Here is a 22963-nt window from a genome sequence, read left to right on the forward strand (position 1 = left end):
ATTAAGACCCTATTGAAAAAAGGGAAGAAAAGTAAGAAGAACCCCCCTAGTTCTCCCTCAGATTCCTCATCAGCCTCTTCTCATGCGGAACAAGCATCCTCCTCAGACAGTGTCATGGGGTAAGGCATGTTTCCCTGTAGAAGACACAGATACTCTCCTAAAGGCCATTAGAACCACAATGGGCCTACAGGAAGAGAAGGCGGCTAAAATTCTAGAGGATGTCATGTTTGGGGGGCTTCAAGAGAGGAACAAACGGATCTTTCCAGTGAACGAGAAGGTCCAAGCGCTTATTGAGAGAGAGTGGAGGGAACCCGGAAAATCAGGGGCCCTTCCGTCCACCTCTAAGAGACGATACCCCTTTGAGCACAAGGATGCGGAGATATGGCACAAAGTCCCAAAAATAGACGCAGCAGTATCCAGGTCTTCTAAAAAGTCGGCCCTGCCCTTTTAAAACTCAGGGGTTCTTAGAGACCCGCTGGACAAAAAGGCGGACTCATATTTGAGGCACGCGTGGGAAGCGACAGCAGGAGGACTAAAGCCGGCGATAGCAGGCACCTGCACGGCATGCTCCCTCATGATCTGGCTGCAGCAGTTAGAAGACAAGCTAGCATCAAAGGTCCCAAGAGAGAAGATATTAGCAGATATGTATCTCTTGCACGGGGCAGCAGCTTTTTTGGCAGATACCTCGGCGGACTCTGAGGTTGACAGCTAGGGCAGCGGGACTATCAAATGCTGCCAGACGCGCGTTATGGCTTAAGGGCTGCCCGGGGGACCTACAGTCTAAAGCTAAATTGTGCTCTCTCCCCTGCGATGGTCGGTTCTTATTCGGCAACAACTTGGACGATATCCTGGAGAAGGCAAGCGATAGGAAAAAAGGCTTCCTCAGGTTCCCGACAGAACAAAGAAAACAGCCCTTTCGGAGGGGAAGATTCAATAGAGGGCGTCCTCCGGCCGACAGGAGAAGATGGGAGGATAAAAGGAAAAAAGAGTCGGGATTTATGTTTGGTGGAGGCACCTCCACCTCAAAGAAATCGCCACAATTACGCCAGTATTCCGGTGGGGGGGAGATTGGCACTCCTTTTCCAGGCCTGGGAAAAGATCTTCTCCAATACGTGGATCCTGGGCATCTTAAGAGAACATAGTAACATAGTTATTAAGGTTGAAGGGAGACTTTAAGTCCATCTAGTTCAACCCATATCCTGTCCTAACCTGCTCTAACATGTTGATCCAGAGGAAGGCAAAAAAAACCCATGTGGCAAACAGTAAACTTCACATTGGGGAAAAAAATTCCTTCCCTACTCCACATAAGGCAATTAGACTAGCTCCCTGGATCAACGCAATATTAAGGAAACTAGTGTATATACCCTGTAATATTATACTTTTCAAGAAAGGCATCCAGTCCCTTCTTAAATTTTAGTAGGGAATCACTCATTACAACATTATATGGCAGAGAGTTCCATAGTCTCACTGCTCTTACAGTAAAGAATCCGCGTCTGTGAGTATGCTTAAATCTTCTTTCCTCCAGATGTAGAGGATGCCCCCCTTGTCCCCGTCACAGGTCTAAGAGTAAAAAGATCATTAGAAAGGTCTTTGTACTGTCCCCGCGTATATTTATACATTGTAATAAGATCACCCCTAAGCCTTCGATTCTCCAAACTAAATAACCCCAAGTGTAATAACCTGTCTTGGTATTGCAGACCCCCTAGTTCCTAATAACCTTGGTCGCTCTTCTCTGCACCCGCTCCAGTTCAGCTATGTCTTTCTTATACACCAGAGACCAGAACTGTACACAGTACACTGTGGAATATGGAGGAGAAGAGTCTCCCAATGTTTCCACCAAGTCGCTGTGTATGTCTTTGGTAGACATTTTTTTCAAGCAGAGGTATTTGATGACAGCTCTGAGCTCGTTTTTTTCCATTTTGATGTTCACTCCTTGGCAGTTCATATTCAAATGAATGTAGCTCCCGGGAATCGTGGCCTATTTAAGTGATTTTTTTTTTCCAGGACTAGTGGGTACCTAAGAGAGAAGAAAACATTTTATTTTAATTTCTGTGTGCAATAGAAATAACCGATTATCATTACTTTTGGATCGCCCCTCTATTCACCCCATTTTCGATTAAAAAAAACGGATCAATCATTCAGGATGATTGTAAACCTCAGACGGCTCAATCTGTGGATAAGAAACCAGACCTTCAAGATGGAGTCAGTGGCTACGGCCGTAAAGCTACTACATCAAGATTGTTTTATGGCCATAGTCGATTTAAAGGATGCATATTATCACATCCCTATCCATCCAGATTACCAAAAATACTTGAGGGTAGCGCTTTATATCCAAGGCGTACTGAGGCATTTCCATTTCAGAGCTCTTCCATTTGGCATATCCATAGCCCCGAGGATTTTCACCAAGGTCATAGTGGAGGTGACAGCCTTTCTCCTGATTCACGATACGGTCATAATACCATACTTGGACGATTTCCTTATAGTGGGCAGCTCAGAGGACCACTGCACGGCACAGTTGAGCCGGGTGACCGACACCTTTCAAAAATTAGGGTGGATAATCAATTTCGAAAAATCAAAACTACAACCCCTAAAAAAACAGACCTTCCTGGGATTTATACTAGATTCGGAAAGGCAGGCGTGTCTGCTCCCAGAGACCAAAATAGAGAAGGTACAGAATCTGGCCTTGGCGGCCCAAAATCGACCATGTATGACATTGAGAAAGGCGATGTCCCTACTAGGTACCCTAACGTTCTGTATTCCGGCGGTCAGGTGGGCTCAATTTCACACCCGACAACTCCAGGGGGAGATATTATCAGCACAATGATCGCTAAGAAGGCGTTTAGAAGGAAAGCTGAAGCTTTCCTTAAAAACCAGAGACTCTCTCAACTGGTGGCTGGACGGTACAAATCTGACCTCAGGAATACCTTGGGACAGACAGACGACAGATGTGATTTTAACAGATGCAAGCTCCTCGGGGTGGGGGGCACACATAAGGGGCCTCGTGGGCCAGGGCTCCTGGACACCTCAAGAAATGGGGGCATCTTCCAACCTAAGAGAGCTGTGGGCAGTGAACAAGGCCCTAAGCCACTTCATTCCGCTACTCAAGGGTCGCAATGTACACATCATGTCGGACAACAAGGTAACAGTGGCATACATCAACCACCATGGAGGGACAAGATCACACTCCCTAATGAAAGCGGCGCGCAACATTCTCTAAACCCGAGGGAAAAACCATGGGCAGTGGACTCATTACAGATTCCGTGGGACTTCAGGCTTGCCTATGCGTTCCCCCCCAGTGGCTCTGATCCCAACAGTTGCCAAGAAGATCAGAAACGATCAAGCCAGGGTGATTCTAATAGCCCCATTTTGGCCGAAAAGGCCCTGGTTTTCTCTACTACAAAGAATGTCCCTCTCCGATCCATGGGTTCTGCCAGAAATCCCGGACCTACTAGCTCAAGGCCCAATATTCCACGTGCAGGTCAAAGGATTCCATCTGACGGCGTGGAATTTGAAAGGTCGCTTTTAATGGATAGAGGGTTCTCCCCCAGGTTGGTGGCCACACTGCTAAAGAGTAGGAAACCGGTGACGACTAACATCTACGGCAGAACATGGAATAAGTTCCTACAGTTTCTAGGTAAGCCGTTAGAAAAAGAACCCCCGATTAGTGCCATCTTGGAGTTTTTACAATCAGGGTTACAGCTGGGGTTAGCGGTGAACACGCTTAAAGTTCAGGTGTCTGCACTGGGTGCGCTCTACAACTGCAACTTGGCATCAAATAGATGGGTAGCCAGATTCATTAAATCCTGCCATAGAGCTAGGCCTATCCCAATACCCAGAATAGCCCCCTGGGATTTAAACCTAGTGCTAGAGGCCCTTACAAAGGAACCGTATGAGCCGTTACACCAGCTACCCCTAAAGTTTCTGACCCTAAAGATGATCATTTTAGTGGCCCTTACGTCGGCCCGCAGAATAAGCGACTTACAAGCTCTCTCGTTAAATCCACCTTATACGCAAGTTTTTCAGGATAGGGTGGTGTTAAGAACAGACCCCGCTTATCTACCTAAGGTAGCATCAGATTTCCATCGGGGTCAGGAGATTGTCCTTCCATCCTTCTGCGAGAATCCCAAAAATTTGGGGAAAAATTCCATAGTTTGGATGTTAAGAGAGCTCTATTAGAATACATATCTGTCACTAGCCAGTGGAGGAGGTCCCAGTCCCTATTCGTAGCTTTTCAGGGTGCCAGGAAAGGCAATGGGGTTTCGAAAGGGACTATTGATAGATGGATTAGGGAGGCCATTAGTGTAGCCTACTCAGCTAGTGGTATCCCGTTTCCTGACGGCATCAAGGCTCATTCCACCAGAGCCGTGGCGACCTCCTGGGCTGAAATGGCAGAGGTATAGATTGAACAGATTTGTAAGGCCGCTACCTGGGCCTCACCTTCAGCCTTCTTTAAGCAGTATAGATTAAATCTTTCCTCCTCTGCTGACTTAACCTTTGGTAGAAGGGTGCTGCAAGTGGTGGTCCCTCCCTAAGGTGTTTCGAAGTCTCCAAAAATCTCTCAGGAGTGCTGTCATGGGTGAAGGGAAAACCACCATGGTTACTTACCGGTAGCCGTTTTTTCCGGAACCCATGACAGCACCCATATATCCCCCCCCTTTCACCGTATGGGTGTGTACAATTAGTAGGGTGCTTTTGAGTGATGTGGTGTGGGATTAAACATGTAACTACCCGGGAAGTTCTCTCAATGCTCTGTAACCCAACTGAATCGGGGGAGAGGTGCCGCCCCTTATGTCTCAGTAGGTCCCTGTCCTGGCGGCGCGGATCCCTCTCTCAGGTGTGCTGTCATGGGTTCCGGAAAAACCGGCTACCGGTAAGTAACCATGGTGGTTTTTTTGCGATTGGGGAGCAATTGGTGTGTGAACCCGCTCCATCCACTTCTGTGGGAGCAGTGATGCACGTGATACACTGCACTCCACTACATTCCATATCGAACACCAGCTTATGATACAGCGAGCATTAATAACTAGCAGAATCAGCACTGCTCACCATCCTCAGTGACACTGTCTACTTATCAGTATCACTGGCAATCACCAACAAAATGGCTCCATACTGTGATCCTAAATCACCCCCCTTACGCTTCATTAAAAAAAAACAATAAAAAAATAAAGCATACACCTATTTGGTATCACCGCGTTCAGAATCGCTCGATATATCAATATATAAAAATAATTAACTTGATTGCTAAATGGTGTAACATGAAAAAAAAATCAAAACGCCAGAATTTTTTTTTCGTCACCACTACATTGCAATTAAATGCAATAACTGGTGATCAAAAGATCGTGTCTACACCAAAATGGTATCAATAAAAACATCACCTAGGCCCAAATCACGGAAAAGGGAGACGCTACAGGTCTAGGAAAATGGTGCCTTTTTTTTTACCACTTAAATAAAAAAGAACCTAGACTTGTTTTGTGTCTATGAACTTGTAATGACCTGGAGAATCATAATGGCAGGTCAGTTTTAGCATTTAGTGAACATGGTTAAAAAAAATGAAAACTGTGGAATTGCACTTTTTTTGCAATTTCACTGCACTAACCAATGGTATAATTCAAAAGAACAACTTGTCCAGCAAAACACAAGCCCTCACCTTGCCATTTTGACAGAAAAATAAAAAAGTTACGGCTCTGGGAAGAAAGGGAGTAAAAATGGATATAAAAGCTGAAATACTCCAGGTCATTAAGGGGTTAACAAAATAATTTTCTGGCCGAATTCGCACACTTTGTAAATATTTAAAGGGATATAAAGGGGATCTTTCATCATGTTTTTTCTACATCATCTGAGAGCAGCCTGATGCAGGCAAAGGGACCCTGATTCCAATGATATGCCACTTAGATTACTGAGTGCAGCAGTTGTAACACAGTCAGAGTTTTTGCAGCAGGGTTGAAGAATCTACCCCCTGTATGTACATTGTTTATAGACAGTGAGCTGCTTATCACGAAAATGTGTGCAAACTGTAAAGCGCTGCGGAATATGTTAGCGCTATATAAAAATAAAGATGATGATTATCACAAAAGGGAGCAGAGTGACAGTTTGACATATGGCAGCTAGTTAGAGCAGTGATAATGTCCTAATGAAAAAACCTTCAGTGTAAGTAAACAGCAGCACACAGCTTGTTAAGTGACACATCGTTGAATTCTGTGCTTTAAACCTTACCTCATGCTGTCCTCAGATTACATAGCCGAAGCCTGCTGACAGATTCCCTTTAAGTTCACACTGATTTTATTTAAATTCTTGTCCTCATGTTTTGCTAAGACTTCATGGCTTGAATGTGTTGTGTTTTACTTCTAGGTTTTCACATGGGTCAGTGAGTGATTCAAATATCACTTCTATTGCGGTTGACAAGTACATCTATGTGGCAAAAAAATACAGTCCGTATGTGGAGATTTGGGATAAAAAGACAGAAAAACTATGTGAAGTGCTTGACTGTGCCCAGCTACTAAAGTAAATAATTGCTTACTTTTTCTTTTCAAGGATCTGTTCAGTGTCCGATTCTGCTTCCCTTTTAGAACAGTAAAATGAACTGGATGTGGAATTGGGCTGTGTGCACATGCTTAGTATTTGCAGCATTTTTCTGTTGCAAAAATAGGAGTTTTGATAGAAAATACGCTGCGTAAAACACGTGCGTTTTTACGTGCACTTATTTATGCATTCTTTTACACATTTCTTTGGCTGAAAAATGCAGAAAGAATTGACATGCTGCAGATTTGAAAAGACACTTTGGCTCATATCTGTAAGTAAAAACTAAGCAGCATGTGCATTGGTTTCAGAAATCTCATTCACTTTGCTGGTGTTTTTTCCGCTTAGCAAAAATGCAGCGTGTGAACAATCTCTTAGCGTCCTGGGCAGTCCTGTTGGAAACAGAAGCAGTGGGGGCTAATACTGGATCTATCCACTTTCTGTTTGTTTGTCTTTTGAACAGAAAGAATAAAAAAGATCCCGCAGGCTGGACTTTCTCTTCCATTTTAAAAATGTAAAAGAACGTAAAGCAGACAGATCCCATATTAGCAATGTGGTCCCTCTGCTGCTGTATGACAAAGGAATGCGAACAGAGAACAGGAAAAGATAAACTGACATGTGAACAGAGTCTTATCAGCATGAGTGCCTGTTTGCTGGTATTGTCAGATACCGTCAGTTGCAACACAAGAGATTCTGTAGCCTGATACATCCGCCCACTTGGCTAATGTGTGTCCTGTTATGGGACAATAACTGCAGTTTATAGTGACCCATAAACAAATCCTAATTATCAGTATCATTATTTTTATCACTTCTATGATGGTAAATGCAATATTTATCCAGCTGATAATGTAGGTTAGTTATATTGTAACCATAAGCTATGTGGAAATAAATTTCTATTAAAGTGGACCTGTCATAATTTGTGACATACCCATCTTGATACATTTTTGTTTTATAATTTTGGAGCATTTATTCTTATTAATCTTTGCTGTAATGTTCCAAAGTTGTTCCTCCTAAAAATGTGGGAGTACATTGACAGCAGGTGTGTCCATATATATTATACTAGCTATTGAACCCATTCTAAGCCTGGGTGGCTGACGTTTTTATTGGTACATTTCTACGGTGTTTTTAATAAAATGGCACCAGAGATCATGATATGCGCACACGCTGACTCTGCGCCATTTTATTGGAGTAATGTATTACAACATCAACATAGCAGTGCACATGAGCCGCCTGTCGCCATTATCCCTATGTCCAGTGTAGTGTGGTGCCGGAGTGGGTGCAAGCAAATCCCATAATATCCGACACCATTTTGTTGAAGACACTGTGTAAGCAAATTTGCATACACAGTGTCTTCAATAAAATAGTGCGGTACGTGCATGTGCTGACTCCGGAGCCGCACTGCGCCGGCGTCCCCCCATCCAGGCTTTGGCCAGAAGGACGCATCCACCATTATATAGAAGTTGTCCATATACTATGTACTGTTCCAATCACTGCTGTCAATGTATTCATAGCTAGTAGGAGCGAGTGGCTGTACAATATAGAGCTGTAAGGAAATCTGTTCTAGAATTGTTTTCTGGGAATTACATATTACATATAGATTTCTCATGTTGATGGGAGAGGTCCTCCTTTGTACAAGAATGTACTTTTGCCAATTTGTGTTTTTCTGTTTTAGAGAAGAAATTGCAAAGCAGAGAAAATTAAATAAAGAAGACTCTTATACCGCTCGAGTCAAAGCGATGTTTTTACAGAAAAATACGGCTCTTTGGGTTGGAACAGGCGGAGGACATATCCTGCTTATTGACATATCGACTCGACGACCGATAAGAATCATCTCTAGTTTCTGCGACTCCATTCGCTGCATGGTTCCTTCTCAGCTAGGTAGATGTATACGAGACAACAATGCTTCATTTGCGTTTCCTTTTTATAGTTTACAACATCTGACCTCTTGCCCAAAACTAAGAAATTCTCAAGCTGCTGTGTAGACAATGCAAATTTACTGGGAATACTGCAGATCTGATTTTTAATATTTTAGCTTTTCATAGATATTGTTGTTGTGGAATGGAACATGCTATGATATGATTGTATTTTACATGTTTTTATTTGCTTTTATTCCTAGACAAGGGAAATGTAAAGAATGTTGTGCTTGTATTAGGATGCCGTGGCTCACCACATAAAGGTAAATGTCTGTTTCAGAAGCTTTTACTCCCTTTTATTGTTTAAAATGTTTTTGCAAAGAGGATGCTTTTATTGGTTTCACCTTTAAAAAGCTATATCTATCTATCTAGAATTTTATGATGTCTCAAACAAGTAATAGCTTGGAAAAGTAACATGAACAAATATTCAAGATTGTGTAGCTTTTGGTCACAGAAACCTTTTCTGCTAACCACGTTAACACCTTTGTACAAAAAGGTCTGATGTTTACACCACTTTTGCACCATTATTTTATCTACCGTATACACTCGAGTATAAGCCGACCCCCCTAATTTTGCCACAAAAAACTGGGAAAACTTATTGACTCGTGTATAAGCCGAGGGTGCACTGTGAGTGGCCCCAGTTATGCTGCACAGTGAGTGGCCCCAGTTATGATGCACAGTGAGTGGCCCCAGTTATGATGCACAGTGAGTGGCCCCAGTTATGATGCACAGTGAGTGGCCCCAGTTATGATGCACAGTGAGTGGCCCCAGTTATGATGCACAGTGAGTGGCCCCAGTTATGATGCACAGTGAGTGGCCCCAGTTATGATGCACAGTGAGTGGCCCCAGTTATGATGCACAGTGAGTGGCCCCAGTTATGATGCACAGTGAGTGGCCCCAGTTATGATGCACAGTGAGTGGCCCCAGTTATGATGCACAGTGAGTGGCCCCAGTTATGATGCACAGTGAGTGGCCCCAGTTATGATGCACAGTGAGTGGCCCCAGTTATGATGCACAGTGAGTGGCCCCAGTTATGATGCACAGTGAGTGGCCCCAGTTATGATGCACAGTGAGTGGCCCCAGTTATGATGCACAGTGAGTGGCCCCAGTTATGATGCACAGTGAGTGGCCCCAGTTATCTGCACAGTGAGTGGCCCCAGTTATCTGCACAGTGAGTGGCCCCAGTTAGGATGCACAGTGAGTGGCCCCAGTTAGGATGCACAGTGAGTGGCCCCAGTTAGGATGCACAGTGAGTGGCCCCAGTTAGGATGCACAGTGAGTGGCCCCAGTTAGGATGCACAGTGAGTGGCCCCAGTTAGGATGCACAGTGAGTGGCCCCAGTTAGGATGCACAGTGAGTGGCCCCAGTTAGGATGCACAGTGAGTGGCCCCAGTTATATGCACAGTGAGTGTCCCTAGTTAGGATGCACAGTGAGTGTCCCCAGTTAGGATGCACAGTGAGTGGCCCCAGTTAGGATGCACAGTGAGTGGCCCCAGTTAGGATGCACAGTGAGTGGCCCCAGTTAGGATGCACAGTGAGTGGCCCCAGTTATATGCACAGTGAGTGGCCCCAGTTATCTGCACAGTGAGTGGCCCCAGTTATCTGCACAATGAGTGGCCCCAGCTTTTCTGCACAGTGAGTGGCCCCAGTTATCTGCACAGTGAGTGGCCCCAGTTATCTGCACAGTGAGTGGCCCCAGTTATCTGCACAGTGAGTGGCCCCAGCTTTTCTGCACAGTGAGTGGCCCCAGCTTTTCTGCACAGTGAGTGGCCCCAGCTTTTCTGCACAGTGAGTGGCCCCAGCTTTTCTGCACAGTGAGTGGCCCCAGTTATTTGCACAGTGAGTGGCCCCAGTTATCTGCACAGTGAGTGGCCCCATCATGTTGCTGCTGCCGCTGCCTCCCTTAAAGAAAAAAGGAAAAACCTGTATGCTCACCTCAGTCGCTGCCCCCTGCTTATCAGCGTTGCGCTCTGCAGTGACTGTGCAGGCAGAGAGCGCGATAGCGTCCTCTGACCTGAATGTCACTGCAGAGGACGCAAGACAGCAGAGCACAGGGACAGGTGACTATGCCTCCCCCCCCCCCGTTCATACTCACCGGGTCCTGGCGCTTGTCTCTGCAGCTCCCCTGCTTGTTGTTCCATGTTGTCGGCGCTGCTCTCTTCCTGGTTCAGTGGTCACGTGGTACCCGCTCATTAAATATGCCCATATTTAATGAGCGGGTATCATTTGACAGCTGAAGCAGGAAGAGAGCAGCGCCGACAACATGGGACAAGCAGGGGAGCTGCAGAGAAGGGTGAGTATGATCTGACACCCCCGCTCCCCCTCCCCTGCCGATCCCCCCCCGGTATATGACTCGTGTGTAAGCCGAGAGGGGGACTTTCAGCCCCAAAAAATGGGCTGAAAATCTCGGCTTATACACGAGTATATACGGTAAGTTTTTAAGAACTTTTCCTTAAACATTTCCCAGAAACATACAGTACAGTGTGGTGGTGTAATGGGTTTCTGCACATAGACATAGATGCCAGTTCATCAAAGCTTTTATGCCGGAAAATTGTCATGAAACACTTTGAAAAGTCACAGAATTTTTGCGCAACAAGAGGTTGCAAAAAATGTTGTGACTTTTGTAATTTTCTTGCCAGGTTAAACCCTTAGGGACCAGGGGTATTTCTCTTTTTGTGTCTCCATTTTTTGCTCCCCTTCTTCCCACGGCCATAACTTTTTAATTTTTCCGTCAATATTGCCATGTGAGAGCTTGTTTTTTGCGGGACGAGTTGTACTTTTGAATGGCACCATTGATTTTACCGTATCGTGTACTGGAAAACAGGAAAAAAATTCCAAATGCAATGAAATTGCAAAACAAGTGCAATTCCACAATTGTTTTGGCGTTTTTTGTTTTTTTTACCATGTTCACTAAATGCTAAAACTAACCTGCCATTATGATTCTCCAGGTCATTACGAGTTCACAGACACCAAATATGTCTAGGTTCTTTTTTATCTAATGGTGAAAAAATTTTTCAAAGTTTGTAAAAAAAAAAAAAATGTTGCCATTTGCCAAGACCCATAGCGTATCCATTTTTCAGGATCTGGGGCTGCGTGAGGGCTTATTTTTTGCGCGCCCATCTGACGTTTTATTGATACCATTTTGGTGTGTATACTATCTTTTGATCGCCCGTTATTGCATTTCATTGCAATGTTGCAGCGACCAAAAAAACTTAATTCTGACGGTTCGATTTTTTTTTTCGCTACGCCATTTACCGATTTGTTTTTGTATATTGATAGAGCGGGCGATTCTGAACGCAGTGATACCAAATATATGTATATTTGATTTTCTCTATTGTTTTATTTTGAATGGGCGAAAGGGGGGTGATTTGAACACACACACACATACATATATATATATATATAAGCTATGAAATCATTCTACGCCCGGGTGGCGGACATTTTTATTGGTATATGGTCTCCCATCGTGGTATGTGCTGCACCCCTCATCCCTATCCTGGTATGTATGGTACCCTCGCCCCCCAATCCTGGTATGCATGGTACCCCCTTATCCATATACTGCTATTCATGGTTCCCTCACCCCCCAATACTGGTATGCATGGCACCCCCTCATCCCTATCGTGGTATGCATGGTACCCCCTCATCCCTATCGTGGTATGCATGGTGCCCTCACCCCCCCAATCCTGGTATGCATGGTCCCCTCACCCCCCTATCCTGGTATGCATGGTCCTCTCACCCCCTATTCTGGTATGCATGGTCCTCTCACCCCCCCAATCCTGGTATGCATGGTCCTCTCACCCCCCCAATCCTGGTATGCGTGGTCCTCTCACCTCCCAATCCTGGTATGCATGGTCCCCTCACCCCCCTTTCGTGGTATGCATGGTCCCCTCACCCCTCTTTCGTGGTATGCATGGTCCCCTCACCCCCCCAATCCTGATATGAATGGTCCCCCTCACCCCTATTAAACTGCACACATTAAAAAAAAAAATTATACTTACCTTTCTTCCCTGTGTCCAGCGCTGTCCTGTTCTGGGCGTGTTGTGGTGCCGGACTCGACGCCTGCGCTGTCCTCGCTTTCTGACGCCTTGTTCTTGACGACACACACAGTGTGTCTTCAAGAAAATGGCGACGGTAAGCGCGGACTGCACTACAACACGCCCACTCCAGACATCACCTGAAGACGCAAGACTCCACCGGCAACAGCAACACCGGATTCAGTAAGGTGTTGCGGAGATCATGGTATGCGTTCAGTGCTTACGCATCACCGCGATCTCCTGGGGGGATGCGTCATTCTGGGTCCAGAATGCACAGGCGCGTCGCGCTTGCGCAGTCTATAAAGGCTTCAGACAGAGTGACACTCTCCCGGTTATATTATAGATATAGTTTTTTTTTTTAAAACATAAAAACATTTCTTTTTACTTAGCTGCGATCATCCGATCACTTATGCTATGTAGAGCAGGGCTGCAGCTCTGCTCTATGTAGCAGATATGCTCAATTGCCATGAGCGCCGACCGCTGGGCGACGCTCATAGCTATCTGGCTATGACAACCACAGGGGTCTCTTGCTGACCCCGGGTTGTCATGCCAACCCATCGGCGACCCGCGGTCATTTGACATGGTCGCCGACGGGAGGAGATAATGTCGCGCTTCCTGTGCGTGCATGTTAAATGCAGCTGTCCGAGTTTGACAGCGACATTTGATATGTTAACAGCCGCAAGTGAATTGCAATTCCACCTGCAGCTGTTCCGGGCATATGTCAGCTGATCAGATCAGCTGTCATATGATGGAAAAGGTGCGGGCTCATCGCCATAACCCGCACCAAACGGGGAGGCGTCCAATGACGGACTCTGTCTGTCATTGGATGTTAATGTGTTAAAGCAGCACCTGATGGAAACACTACAGTGAAGGAAAACAATACAACCCCTGAACAGTGTCTGGGGGGCCATGGTTGGTGCTGCCCCAAAAGGTTATCATCAACAGATTAAAAAACTGACAGACTCCATAAATAGAGCTCATGAGTATTATTGAAAAGAAGGATGGCTATATTGGTCACTGATATATTTTTATTGAAATATCAGAAATGTATTTTTGTACGTTTTGAGTTGTGTGGTTATTATTCTCATTGTAATAGATGAAAATATACAACTGAGATTGGGAAATTTACATTTTCTATTAAGTTGCATAATAATTCTGCACACATTAATATTCTCCTAAGAAAGATAAAACCTCACTTTAACTTTTTAAAATGTTCAGGTTTTAGATTAATTAAACTTCAGGATTGAACAACAGCATTGTAGTTATTCAATAATAAAATGAATCATCAAAAATACAAATTTCCTAATAATTGTTTGCAGTGTATGCTTTCTGTTATTCCTCCAATTATTATTTAATATCTAGACTTTTAATGTGTTTTCTGGTATTTCAGAAATACAGTCATTTCTTTCTGTGTGGGATATGAACCTTCCGCATGAGGTCCAAAACCTTAAGAAGCATAATGAAATAAGACAGGAGCTGGCAGAGAAATCAAGAGGCTTATCACTAGACTGATAAGGCATGGAAAACAGTGGTGAGTTGTATGTCACTCAGTAGTCCTTATACCTTATATGCATATAACCTTTAACTGCTTACAGTGGCTTGGGATTCAGTATTTTGTGAAGCTGGTAGCAGAGTTATGGAGAACTAACATTAACCCCCTTCACGACCTTTGACGTAAGTTTGTCATGGTCAGAAAAGGGTTCACAACATATGACATAAACTTATGTCATGTCCATCGTGTGTGCACAGGCGCTGTGCCCGCGCAATTGACCCTGGGAGCTCGATGTACATAATAATAGACCCAGCTGTGACTGCCAGGCACCGTGCCTGCACTGTCCTGGGCCATTTAACCCCCTGAATGCTGTTGATATCAGTCACAGCATTTAGGAGGCAGGAGGCGTGTAGGGGCTTTCCCCTCCTTTCCGATTGGCGTCCCCGTGACGTCATGGCGAGGGCCCGATCATTGCAATGGCAACCCAAGATCGTAATGGTGAATTACGAATCAGTCAGATAAGGCAAGCCTGTTAGACCATGCTCAGAGCATGGTGTAAGAGGCTTCTGTCGGTGTAGTACTGACAGGTATAATGCATTGCAATCAAAGTAAGTTTTATATATATATATATATATATATATATATATATATATATATATATATATATAATATATTATAAAAACAAGCAAAGCACACAGATTTGGTATCTCCGCTTCCGACTCACACTAGTTAACCCCTTCAGTGAACACTGTAAAAGAAAAAAAAAACACAGGCAAAAAACTGTTTATACCTCAAAAAATGGACAAAAACACGATCAAAAAGTAGAATGTAAATAAAAATAGTTTCACTGAAAATATCATCTTGTCCCACGGTAAAAACAAGACACAATACAGCTCTGTCAATTGAGAAATAAAAAAGCTATAGCTGTCAGAATAAAGCGATGCAAAAACAATTATTTTTTGTAAAAAAAAAAAAAAAGTTTTTGTGTAAAAGCGCCAAAACATATATATATGTATGTGTGGTATTGCTGTAATCGTACTGACCCGAAGAACAAAGCTGTCTTACCACATTTAGCAGAGAACGACATAAAAAAAAACGTTAGATTCGTTGAGGAGTTCCAGAGCTATTACCATATACAGTGATCCTGGTCAGAATTTTAAAATTTGGCCTGGTCAGAAAGGTGAAAACGCTCGGGGTGAAGGGGTTAAAGTCTGTAAAGGGTGTACGATAACTGTTCATTTACAAGGAAAAAAAGGATTTGAGATGATTTAGTCACTATTTTAATTTCTATATGCCTATAACAGAGTTATGACTATAAAAAGTTTAAATGTTCTTTAATAAAAATAGGTGTAACCAGGCTGCTTCCTTCCCAACATACAACATACATGCGATGTACTATTATGTCGTATGTCGGATCCCCATCTTTGATGTAGGCTCAGGAGCTGAACCTGTGTCATTATCTCCAGGTACTGGCTGTGTTTATTTGTCTCTAACAGCAGCAGGTGGAGCTGAGCTCTACCTGCTGCTGTTAACTCCATAAATTTCTGTCAGTCTGTGACAGCAGCTTCTAAGAGCACTGTCCCTGGCGCAACACTCCACACACCCATTGGCTTCGCTGCGACATGGGTCCCAATGTGTTCCAAAGTTGCTAGTCTGCCTTGGTTGTGCTCCTATAAAGACCAGTCTGTGGCTTGTGTTCCTATAGGACCATGATTCTTTACAAAATACTGCAATGCTGTGTTGCTACAGTATATAGGACAAACAATTGGACGATCACAAGTTGAAGTCCCCTATGACGACGACAAAAATGTTTTTAAAAAAATTCTAATCACCCCCTTTTCCCTCATTGTAAAAAAAAAATTTATCTTTAAACATATTAGGTATTTATACATCCATCTGATTTATCACATTTTTTAATTTTTTACCCTTAAGGAGCAAAAAAAATTAAAACCCCAGAAATGTGAATTTTTGGTCTCAGCAACACCACAATAAATGCAATAAGAAGCGATCAAAACATAGTAACTACCCCAAAACACTATTTAAATTACTCACTTATATAGTGCCATTAATTCCACAGGGGTTTACAGACATTATCGGCACTGTCCCCATTGGGGCTCACAATCCAGGTTCCCTATCAGTAAGTATTTGAAGTGTGGGAGGAAACCGGAGAACCCGGAAGAAACCCACACAAACACTGGGTGAACGTATAAGCGTCTTGCAGATGGTGGGATTTGAAGCCAGGACCCCAGCGCTGCAATGCTAACCACTGAGCCACCGTGCTCCCCTATGAATATAAATATAAGCAAAAAGGAAGCCTACATTAACGCAAATACACTAATGTTAGGGGTTCTCAGAAAATGGCAACTCTTGCAGTTTGTTTTATAAAAAAATTTCAGAATTTTTTTTAACACCTAAAAAACCCCAAAAAACTTCAAGTTTGGTGTCACTGTAATTAATGAATTCAGTAGAAACAAAAAAAAGGTTGCGCAGTTGCATTTTTTTGTCCAATTTCAACACAGTTGGATTATTTTTCTTTTTAATGTACAATAAATAATACATTAAATTGTGTCATTTAAAACTGCAACTTTTCCTGTTAAAAAAACTAATCCTCATACAGCTATGTGGATGAAAAAAATAAAAACATTATAGTTATTGGCATGAGGGTCAAAAAAATGAAAGTTGAAAATCGTAAAAATTGCCCAGGAATGGGTTACAGGGCGGATAGTTTGTTGTCACCAGACAACCCATCTACAGAACTTACAGAACTTATTGATTGTCGGGGGACACTGACAGAATGGGGAACTTTTAGCTAGTTAGAATGTATAGAACGGCCAATCACATTCCCAACTGCCGCTTCTTGTGTTCTCTATGGTATTGCCGACCGCTGGGCTTGTTTCTTTACGGCAACATCATAGAGAATGAATGGAGCCATGGTCGAGCATGCGTGCTGCCTCTCGATTTTAATTGGGATAAAAATGCCCTGTCAGGAAAAATAATTTTGTGTAATGACAATCGGTGCAAGTCCCAGATAGGTAATTACCAGTGATGCGCGCACATGCTCGGATAAGATGTTATCTAAGCATGCTCTTGTTCTAATAGAGTATCTTCAGCGTGCTCAAATACAATGTGTGAATCGCCGCGGCTGCATGTCTTGCGGCTGTCGAACAGTAATAATTTGTTTTCACCGAACAACCTGTTCAGCAGTACCGATTCTATTGGATGGTATCAGCTGAAGTATTACACACTTGTTCAATTTCTAGTAAAATAGTTATTTATGACAAAAATAACACCTTCCTTTATAGTTGTATGATCATCAGTTATAGCAAATGTTTTCTCTTTTAGCAGTAGAGTCGCCTATCAACATTTTGCCTTTGCCTAAAACCTCGACATGACTGCAACCTACCCCTTACAGCTCCTGGAAAGCTACTGTATAAGGACACAGAAAAAAATTATGTATATCGTACTTCAGTGTCTATTCATAATGAATCCATCTTCATATTGATTTATTTTAGATATACTGTACATTTAATATTTTTTGATTTGTTGTCTCCTTTTGTGCATGTACAATATGTATGTAAATATCAGTATATATTTCTGATATTCTCCAGATATTTTTTTATATTTAAAGGGAACCTGTCAGCAGGATTGTGTACAGTAACCTACAGACTGTGTTAGATTTGGCACCGTTATACTTAATAAAGTCATACCTTAGTTGATAAAATTCGTCTTGTGGTTGTTGTTGTTTGATCTTTATTTTCAGTTTTAAGTTAATGATATCCTCGTGCTCCGGGGCGGCCTGTGGGGTCTTCATGTGGTGCGCTGATTAGGTATTCATACTGATGGCTTCTGACAGGTCACTGATCCCTCACTGACTTGCCCTCTAGTTTACTGTTGTGAATTCTCTCTCTGGCTTCCCTCTGGTGGTTACTGAAGATAGTAGAGCTGGTCAGATTGAGAGTTCTCCTTCTGGGCACACTGTGGTGGTTACTGGAGGTAGTGGAGCTGATCTGATTGACAGAGGCTTGCCACCTGATAATGAGGAAGACGATTGGAGATCTGGGGTTTCTGATTGGGATTTAAGACAGCGGACTCCCTCTATCCCTGCTGGTGATTTTCTTCCTGTGCCTCCTGAGGTCTGATGTCTCCTGCTCTTTTCCCTGCATGTTCAGCTAAGTAGTTCATTTGCTATTCTGTTTGCATTTGATCTGGTTTTGTCTATCTCTGTTTGGTGCGGGTCAGCCAGCTCCCGCTGGGGCTGTGCTGAATCACCGCCCATTATATTACTGCATGTGCTAGTTTGTTTTGTCCCCTTTTATATTGGTCTCTTTTTGCTTTGTTTTCAGAATATACCCGAGTTCTGATATAGTGGGCGAAGACGTGCGACTTCAGTGTTTTTGTGCATCAGACGTGTTGAACTTTTTGCAGGGTTTTTTGCGTGATTGCAGACAGTGTCTTTCCTTTCCTGTCCTGTCTAGTCAGTGTGGGCCCCATCGTTTGCTCAGTCTATTTTTCTGCCTGCGTTTGTGTTTTCATCTTGTCTCAACGACAATATATGTTTGGGGCTATCTATTCCTTTGGGGTCTGCTCCGGGGCAGTTTAGATTTACCATTTCTTGCTTTAGGCTTAGTTAGCTCTCCGGCTGTGCCGAGGCATCTACGATCATCGTAGGTATGCTCCACGACTACTGCTAGTTGTGTGGACAGGATCAGGGGTCTGCAATCAGCTTAGTTACCAACCTTTCTGGTTTTCTGTGGCTTAGCCTGGGCCTGCTATCCTCCTCGGTGACCCATTCATAACAGTTTACATAATGGATATACTAATGTGTGTATTTGAAAAAAAAAGTCACTTCATCAAAAGGGCGGCATCGGCGCAGCACACTATCATGTATCAGTTTATGCATATATTGCCTTGATTATCCCCTTAACGACCGCCGATACGCCTTTTAACGGCGGCAGTTAAGGGTACTTAAACCATAGCCCCGTTAATTTATGGCGCTGAGGAAAAAGTGTATTGCGCCCCCCAGAGTCTGAATTTCCCTGGAGTCTCGGCTGCAAGGGGTAGCCGAGACCCCAGAGAACATGATTCAGGTTGGTTTTTACCGACCCCAGTGTTGCGATCGCCATTATTAAATGGTAAAATGGCAACCGCAAAAAAAAGGCTGATTTTCTATTTAATTTCTCTCTCCTCTGATGTGAGATCACATCAGAGGATAGAGAAATAGGCTTAAATGCAAAAGATATAGGAGAGAATCAGTACCCTAAATGAATGAATATATTTGTAATATGTAGAATTCAAGTAGACAATAGAGAATCTAAAACCAAAAAAGGACTACTTGAAGAGAAAATGTAAAAATAATTAATTACAAAGTGGTTGCTATATTTATTCCAATTTATTTATATCATATTCGAACACCAACATAGAAAGACATAAAAGACATAATAAAAAGAAAAGAAAAACATAAAATAAAACCAAGGGGGAGCAGGTCGGTAATTACAGCAAGATAAAGAGTTAAAATCCCAAAAAAATAGGGTAACAGTGATTCAGGTAAGCAGGACAGATGACTTAGATCAATATAAAGTGCAGTGCATATGTGGTATTCAATAAAATTCATTTTGAATCTGCTCTGCCTGTAACCCAGAGACTCAAATAGAAGATATAACCATTAATCATAATTTGTTATAATAAAGGAACATGATCAGTGAGGAAAATATAAAGTGCCTAGCGCAAATTTCATTTCATAAGTGATTTGGCCATTAGGCTACACAATTTAAACAATACTGACCACAGTTCATGCTGTAAGCGCTGACACCGCCACCCCACACTCCCAACGCGTGTTTCACATATTGCTTCATCAAGTTGCTCCCTATCACAGTGATCAAAATAAAAAAAATAGTAAATCACCCCTCACCCCTTTATCACCCCCTAATTTAGGGAAAAATGATAAAATAAAAAAATGTATTTGTTTCCATTTTCCCATTAGGGATAGAGTTGGAAAAAAGTGAGTTTGGATAGGGTTAGGGTTTGGGCTAAAGTTAGGGTTGGGGCTAGGGTTGGGATTAGGGTAGGTGGCTTCTTAGTGTTTGGTTTGTGGTTAGGGTTGGGATGAGGGTTAGGGATGTGTTGAGGTTAGGGTTGGAGTTAGAGTTGGGGGTTTCCACTGTTTAAGCACATCGGGAGCTCTCCAAACGCGACAGAGTCCAGTCTCAATTCCAGCCAATTCGGCGTTGAAAAAGTCAAACAGCGCTCCTTCCCTTCTGAGCTCTACTGTGCGCCCACACAGTGGTATACCCCTACATATGGGGTATCAGTGTATTCGAGACAAATTGCACAACTATGGGGGTCTAATTTCTCCTGTTACCCTTGGGAAAATAAAAATTTGGGGGCAAAAATCATTTTTGTGGAAAAAATGATTTTTCATTTTTATGGCTCTACCTTATAAACTTCTGTGAAGCATTTGGGGGTTCAAAGTGCTCACAACACATCTAGATAAGTTCCTTGGGGGGTCTAGTTTCCTAAATGGAGTCACTTGTTTGTAGGGGGTTTCTACTATTTAGACTCATCAAGAGCTCTGCAAATGCAACATGACGCCCGCAGACCATTCCATCAAAGTCTGCATTCCAAATCGTTACTACTTCCCTTCTGAGCCCGGACATGTGCCCAAACAGTAGTTTTCTCCCACATATGGTGTACAGGCGTACTCAGGACAAATTGGACAACAACTTTTGGGGTCCAATTTCTCCTGTTACCCTTGTGAAAATAAAAAATTGGGGGCTAAAAAAATCATTTTTGTAGATAAGTTCCTTGGGGGGTCTAGTTTCCAAAATGATGTCACTTGTGAGGGGTTTCCACTGTTTAGGCACATCAGGGGCTCTCTAAACGTGACATGGCATCCGATCTCAATTCCAGCCAATTCTACATTGAAAAAGTCAAAAGGCGCTCCTTCCTTTCCAAGCTCTGCCGTGCGCCCAAACAGTGGTTTACCCCCAAATATGGGGTATTGACGTATTCAGGAGAAATTGCACAACAAATTTTGTGGTTCATTTTCTCTTTTTACGCTTGTGAAAATAAAAAAAAAAATGGTTCTGAAGTAAAATGTTTGTGAGAAAAGTTAAATCTTCATTTTTTCCTTCCACATTGCTTCCGTTCCTGTGAAGCACTTAAAAGGTTAATAAACTTCCTGAATGTGATTTTGAGCACCATGAGGGGTGCAGTTTTTAGAATGGTGTCACTTTTGGGTATTTTCTGTCATATAGGCCCTTCAAAATGACTTCAAATGTGATGTGGTACCTAAAAAAAAATATATGGTTTTGTAACTTTTGTTGTAAAAATGAGAAATCGCTGGTCAACTTTTAACCCTTATAACTTGTTAAACAAAAAATTTTTGTTTCCAAAATTGTGGTGTTGTAAAGTAGACATGTGGGAAATGTTATTTATTAACTATTTTTTGTGACATCTCTCTTTGATTTATAAAAATTAAAAGTTTTAAAATTGCAAAATTTTCGCCATGTTTGTTTTTTTTTCATAAATAATCACAAGTCATATTGAAGAAATTTTACCACTAACATGAAGTACAATATGTCACGAAAAAACAGTCTCAGAATCAGCAGGATCTGTTAAAGTGTTCCAGAGTTATAACCTCATAAATTGACAGTGGTCAGAACTGTAAAAATTGTCCTGGTCATTAAGTATCAAATTGGCTATGTCACTAAGGGGTTAAAAAAATCACTGCATCAAAATGGTGACAGCGCCTGTGCTGTAGCATCTCTCGCGTTCCAATAGATACTACGGCGCAAGCGCCGCTGCTGGAGCTATTTTTTATTTTTCTTCACTACAACAAAATGGTGCCGAAGGCGATGCATGCTCAGTATTATCGGCAATCGATCCTGTCACTCTCCGCTTGCGCCGCCCACTGTCTTCAGAGGACCAGTGCTCAGTAGCGCGCACAAGAGGAAATCACCCCTGGCACAACAAACTTATTGCCACTGTAAAATAGTTATCAAGTGTAGAATAATGTTTTCAACCCACTGTACCACCAATATATTAAAATATATAAAGAATATTACTAAACTGGAAGGCTACATAATAAGATAGTAATATGGTGAGATAGTATAGGTGTTGTGGTGTAGTAACCACTGTGTTCACTAGGGGGCGCGCTGTGGATGTCCCAGGAGAAAGAATGAATGGCAGAATACTGAATGGCCATTATGTATCTCAAAGTGGGTGGCTTTGAGATGAAGACTTATGTGTTGATCAGCAGTGATACTGCTGAGGTGCTGCTTTAATGTGACAGGGAGAAGTGTTATGAATGAGTCACCGAAGGAGGAAAAAGCAAAAATACAAGCCAAGTCCAGAAAACCGGAGAGGTTGGTAGCTATCGGATTACAGACCCCTGATCCTATTCACACAACTAACAGTAGCCGTGGGGGGTTCTTACGGTGCCCTAGACCCCTCGTTCACAGCCGGAGAACTAAATAAGCCTAAAGAAAGAAAGGGGAACTCTAAACTGCCCCAGAGCAGACCCCAAAGCAATAGACAGCCCCCAACATGTATTGTCGGTGAAAAGCAGATGAAAACACAGACAGAAAGGCAGGTTGAGCAAACGATGGGGCCCAACTAACTAAATAGGAAAGGACAGAAAAGATGCTGGCTGCAATCCGCAAAAATACTGCCAAAATAATGTCCAACACGTCTGATAGAATAAAGGCCCTGAAGTCACTAGACTTCAAAAACACTATATCAGCACTCAGGTATATTCTGAAGACTGAGCAAAAGATCAACTTGACCAGAGACAAAAATGGAGCTCAGCCTGTACCAACAAGGGCAGGCAGAACACAAACACTAAGTAAACAGACAATATCTCATGGAAAAATAAGAGAGCAAATACTTAGCTTTCAGAAGACAGGTACTGAACTGTTTTGCAAGAGCTCAGAGCAGAAAGGATCACCAGCACCCCAGTAGGGCGTCGGCTGCCTTATATCCACTCAGTGATTCCGGGTGTCCAATCAGGC

General features: G+C 42.9%; 1 protein-coding gene across 2 annotated transcripts in view; it reads left to right on the plus strand.

The window, feature by feature from the left end:
- Window positions 1-17678, plus strand: part of LRRK2 (leucine rich repeat kinase 2) — a 325079-nt gene extending 307401 nt beyond the window's left edge. The window contains exons 49-53 of one of the 2 annotated variants that reach the window (XM_073573542.1): window positions 6349-6501; window positions 8189-8394; window positions 8633-8692; window positions 13854-13994; window positions 17298-17678. In XM_073573542.1, coding sequence (XP_073429643.1) covers window positions 6349-6501; window positions 8189-8394; window positions 8633-8692; window positions 13854-13975 — 541 coding nt within the window. In that variant the 3' untranslated portion in view covers window positions 13976-13994; window positions 17298-17678. The remainder of the gene's footprint in view (window positions 1-6348; window positions 6502-8188; window positions 8395-8632; window positions 8693-13853; window positions 13995-17297) is intronic. The other variant, XM_073573543.1, reaches the window with a different exon arrangement.
- Window positions 17679-22963: the final 5285 nt, after the last annotated feature.

Source organism: Dendrobates tinctorius, unplaced genomic scaffold, assembly GCF_039654945.1.
Source record: "Dendrobates tinctorius isolate UK_male_01 unplaced genomic scaffold, ASM3965494v1 ptg000035l, whole genome shotgun sequence".
Lineage (NCBI taxonomy): Eukaryota > Metazoa > Chordata > Amphibia > Anura > Dendrobatidae > Dendrobates > Dendrobates tinctorius.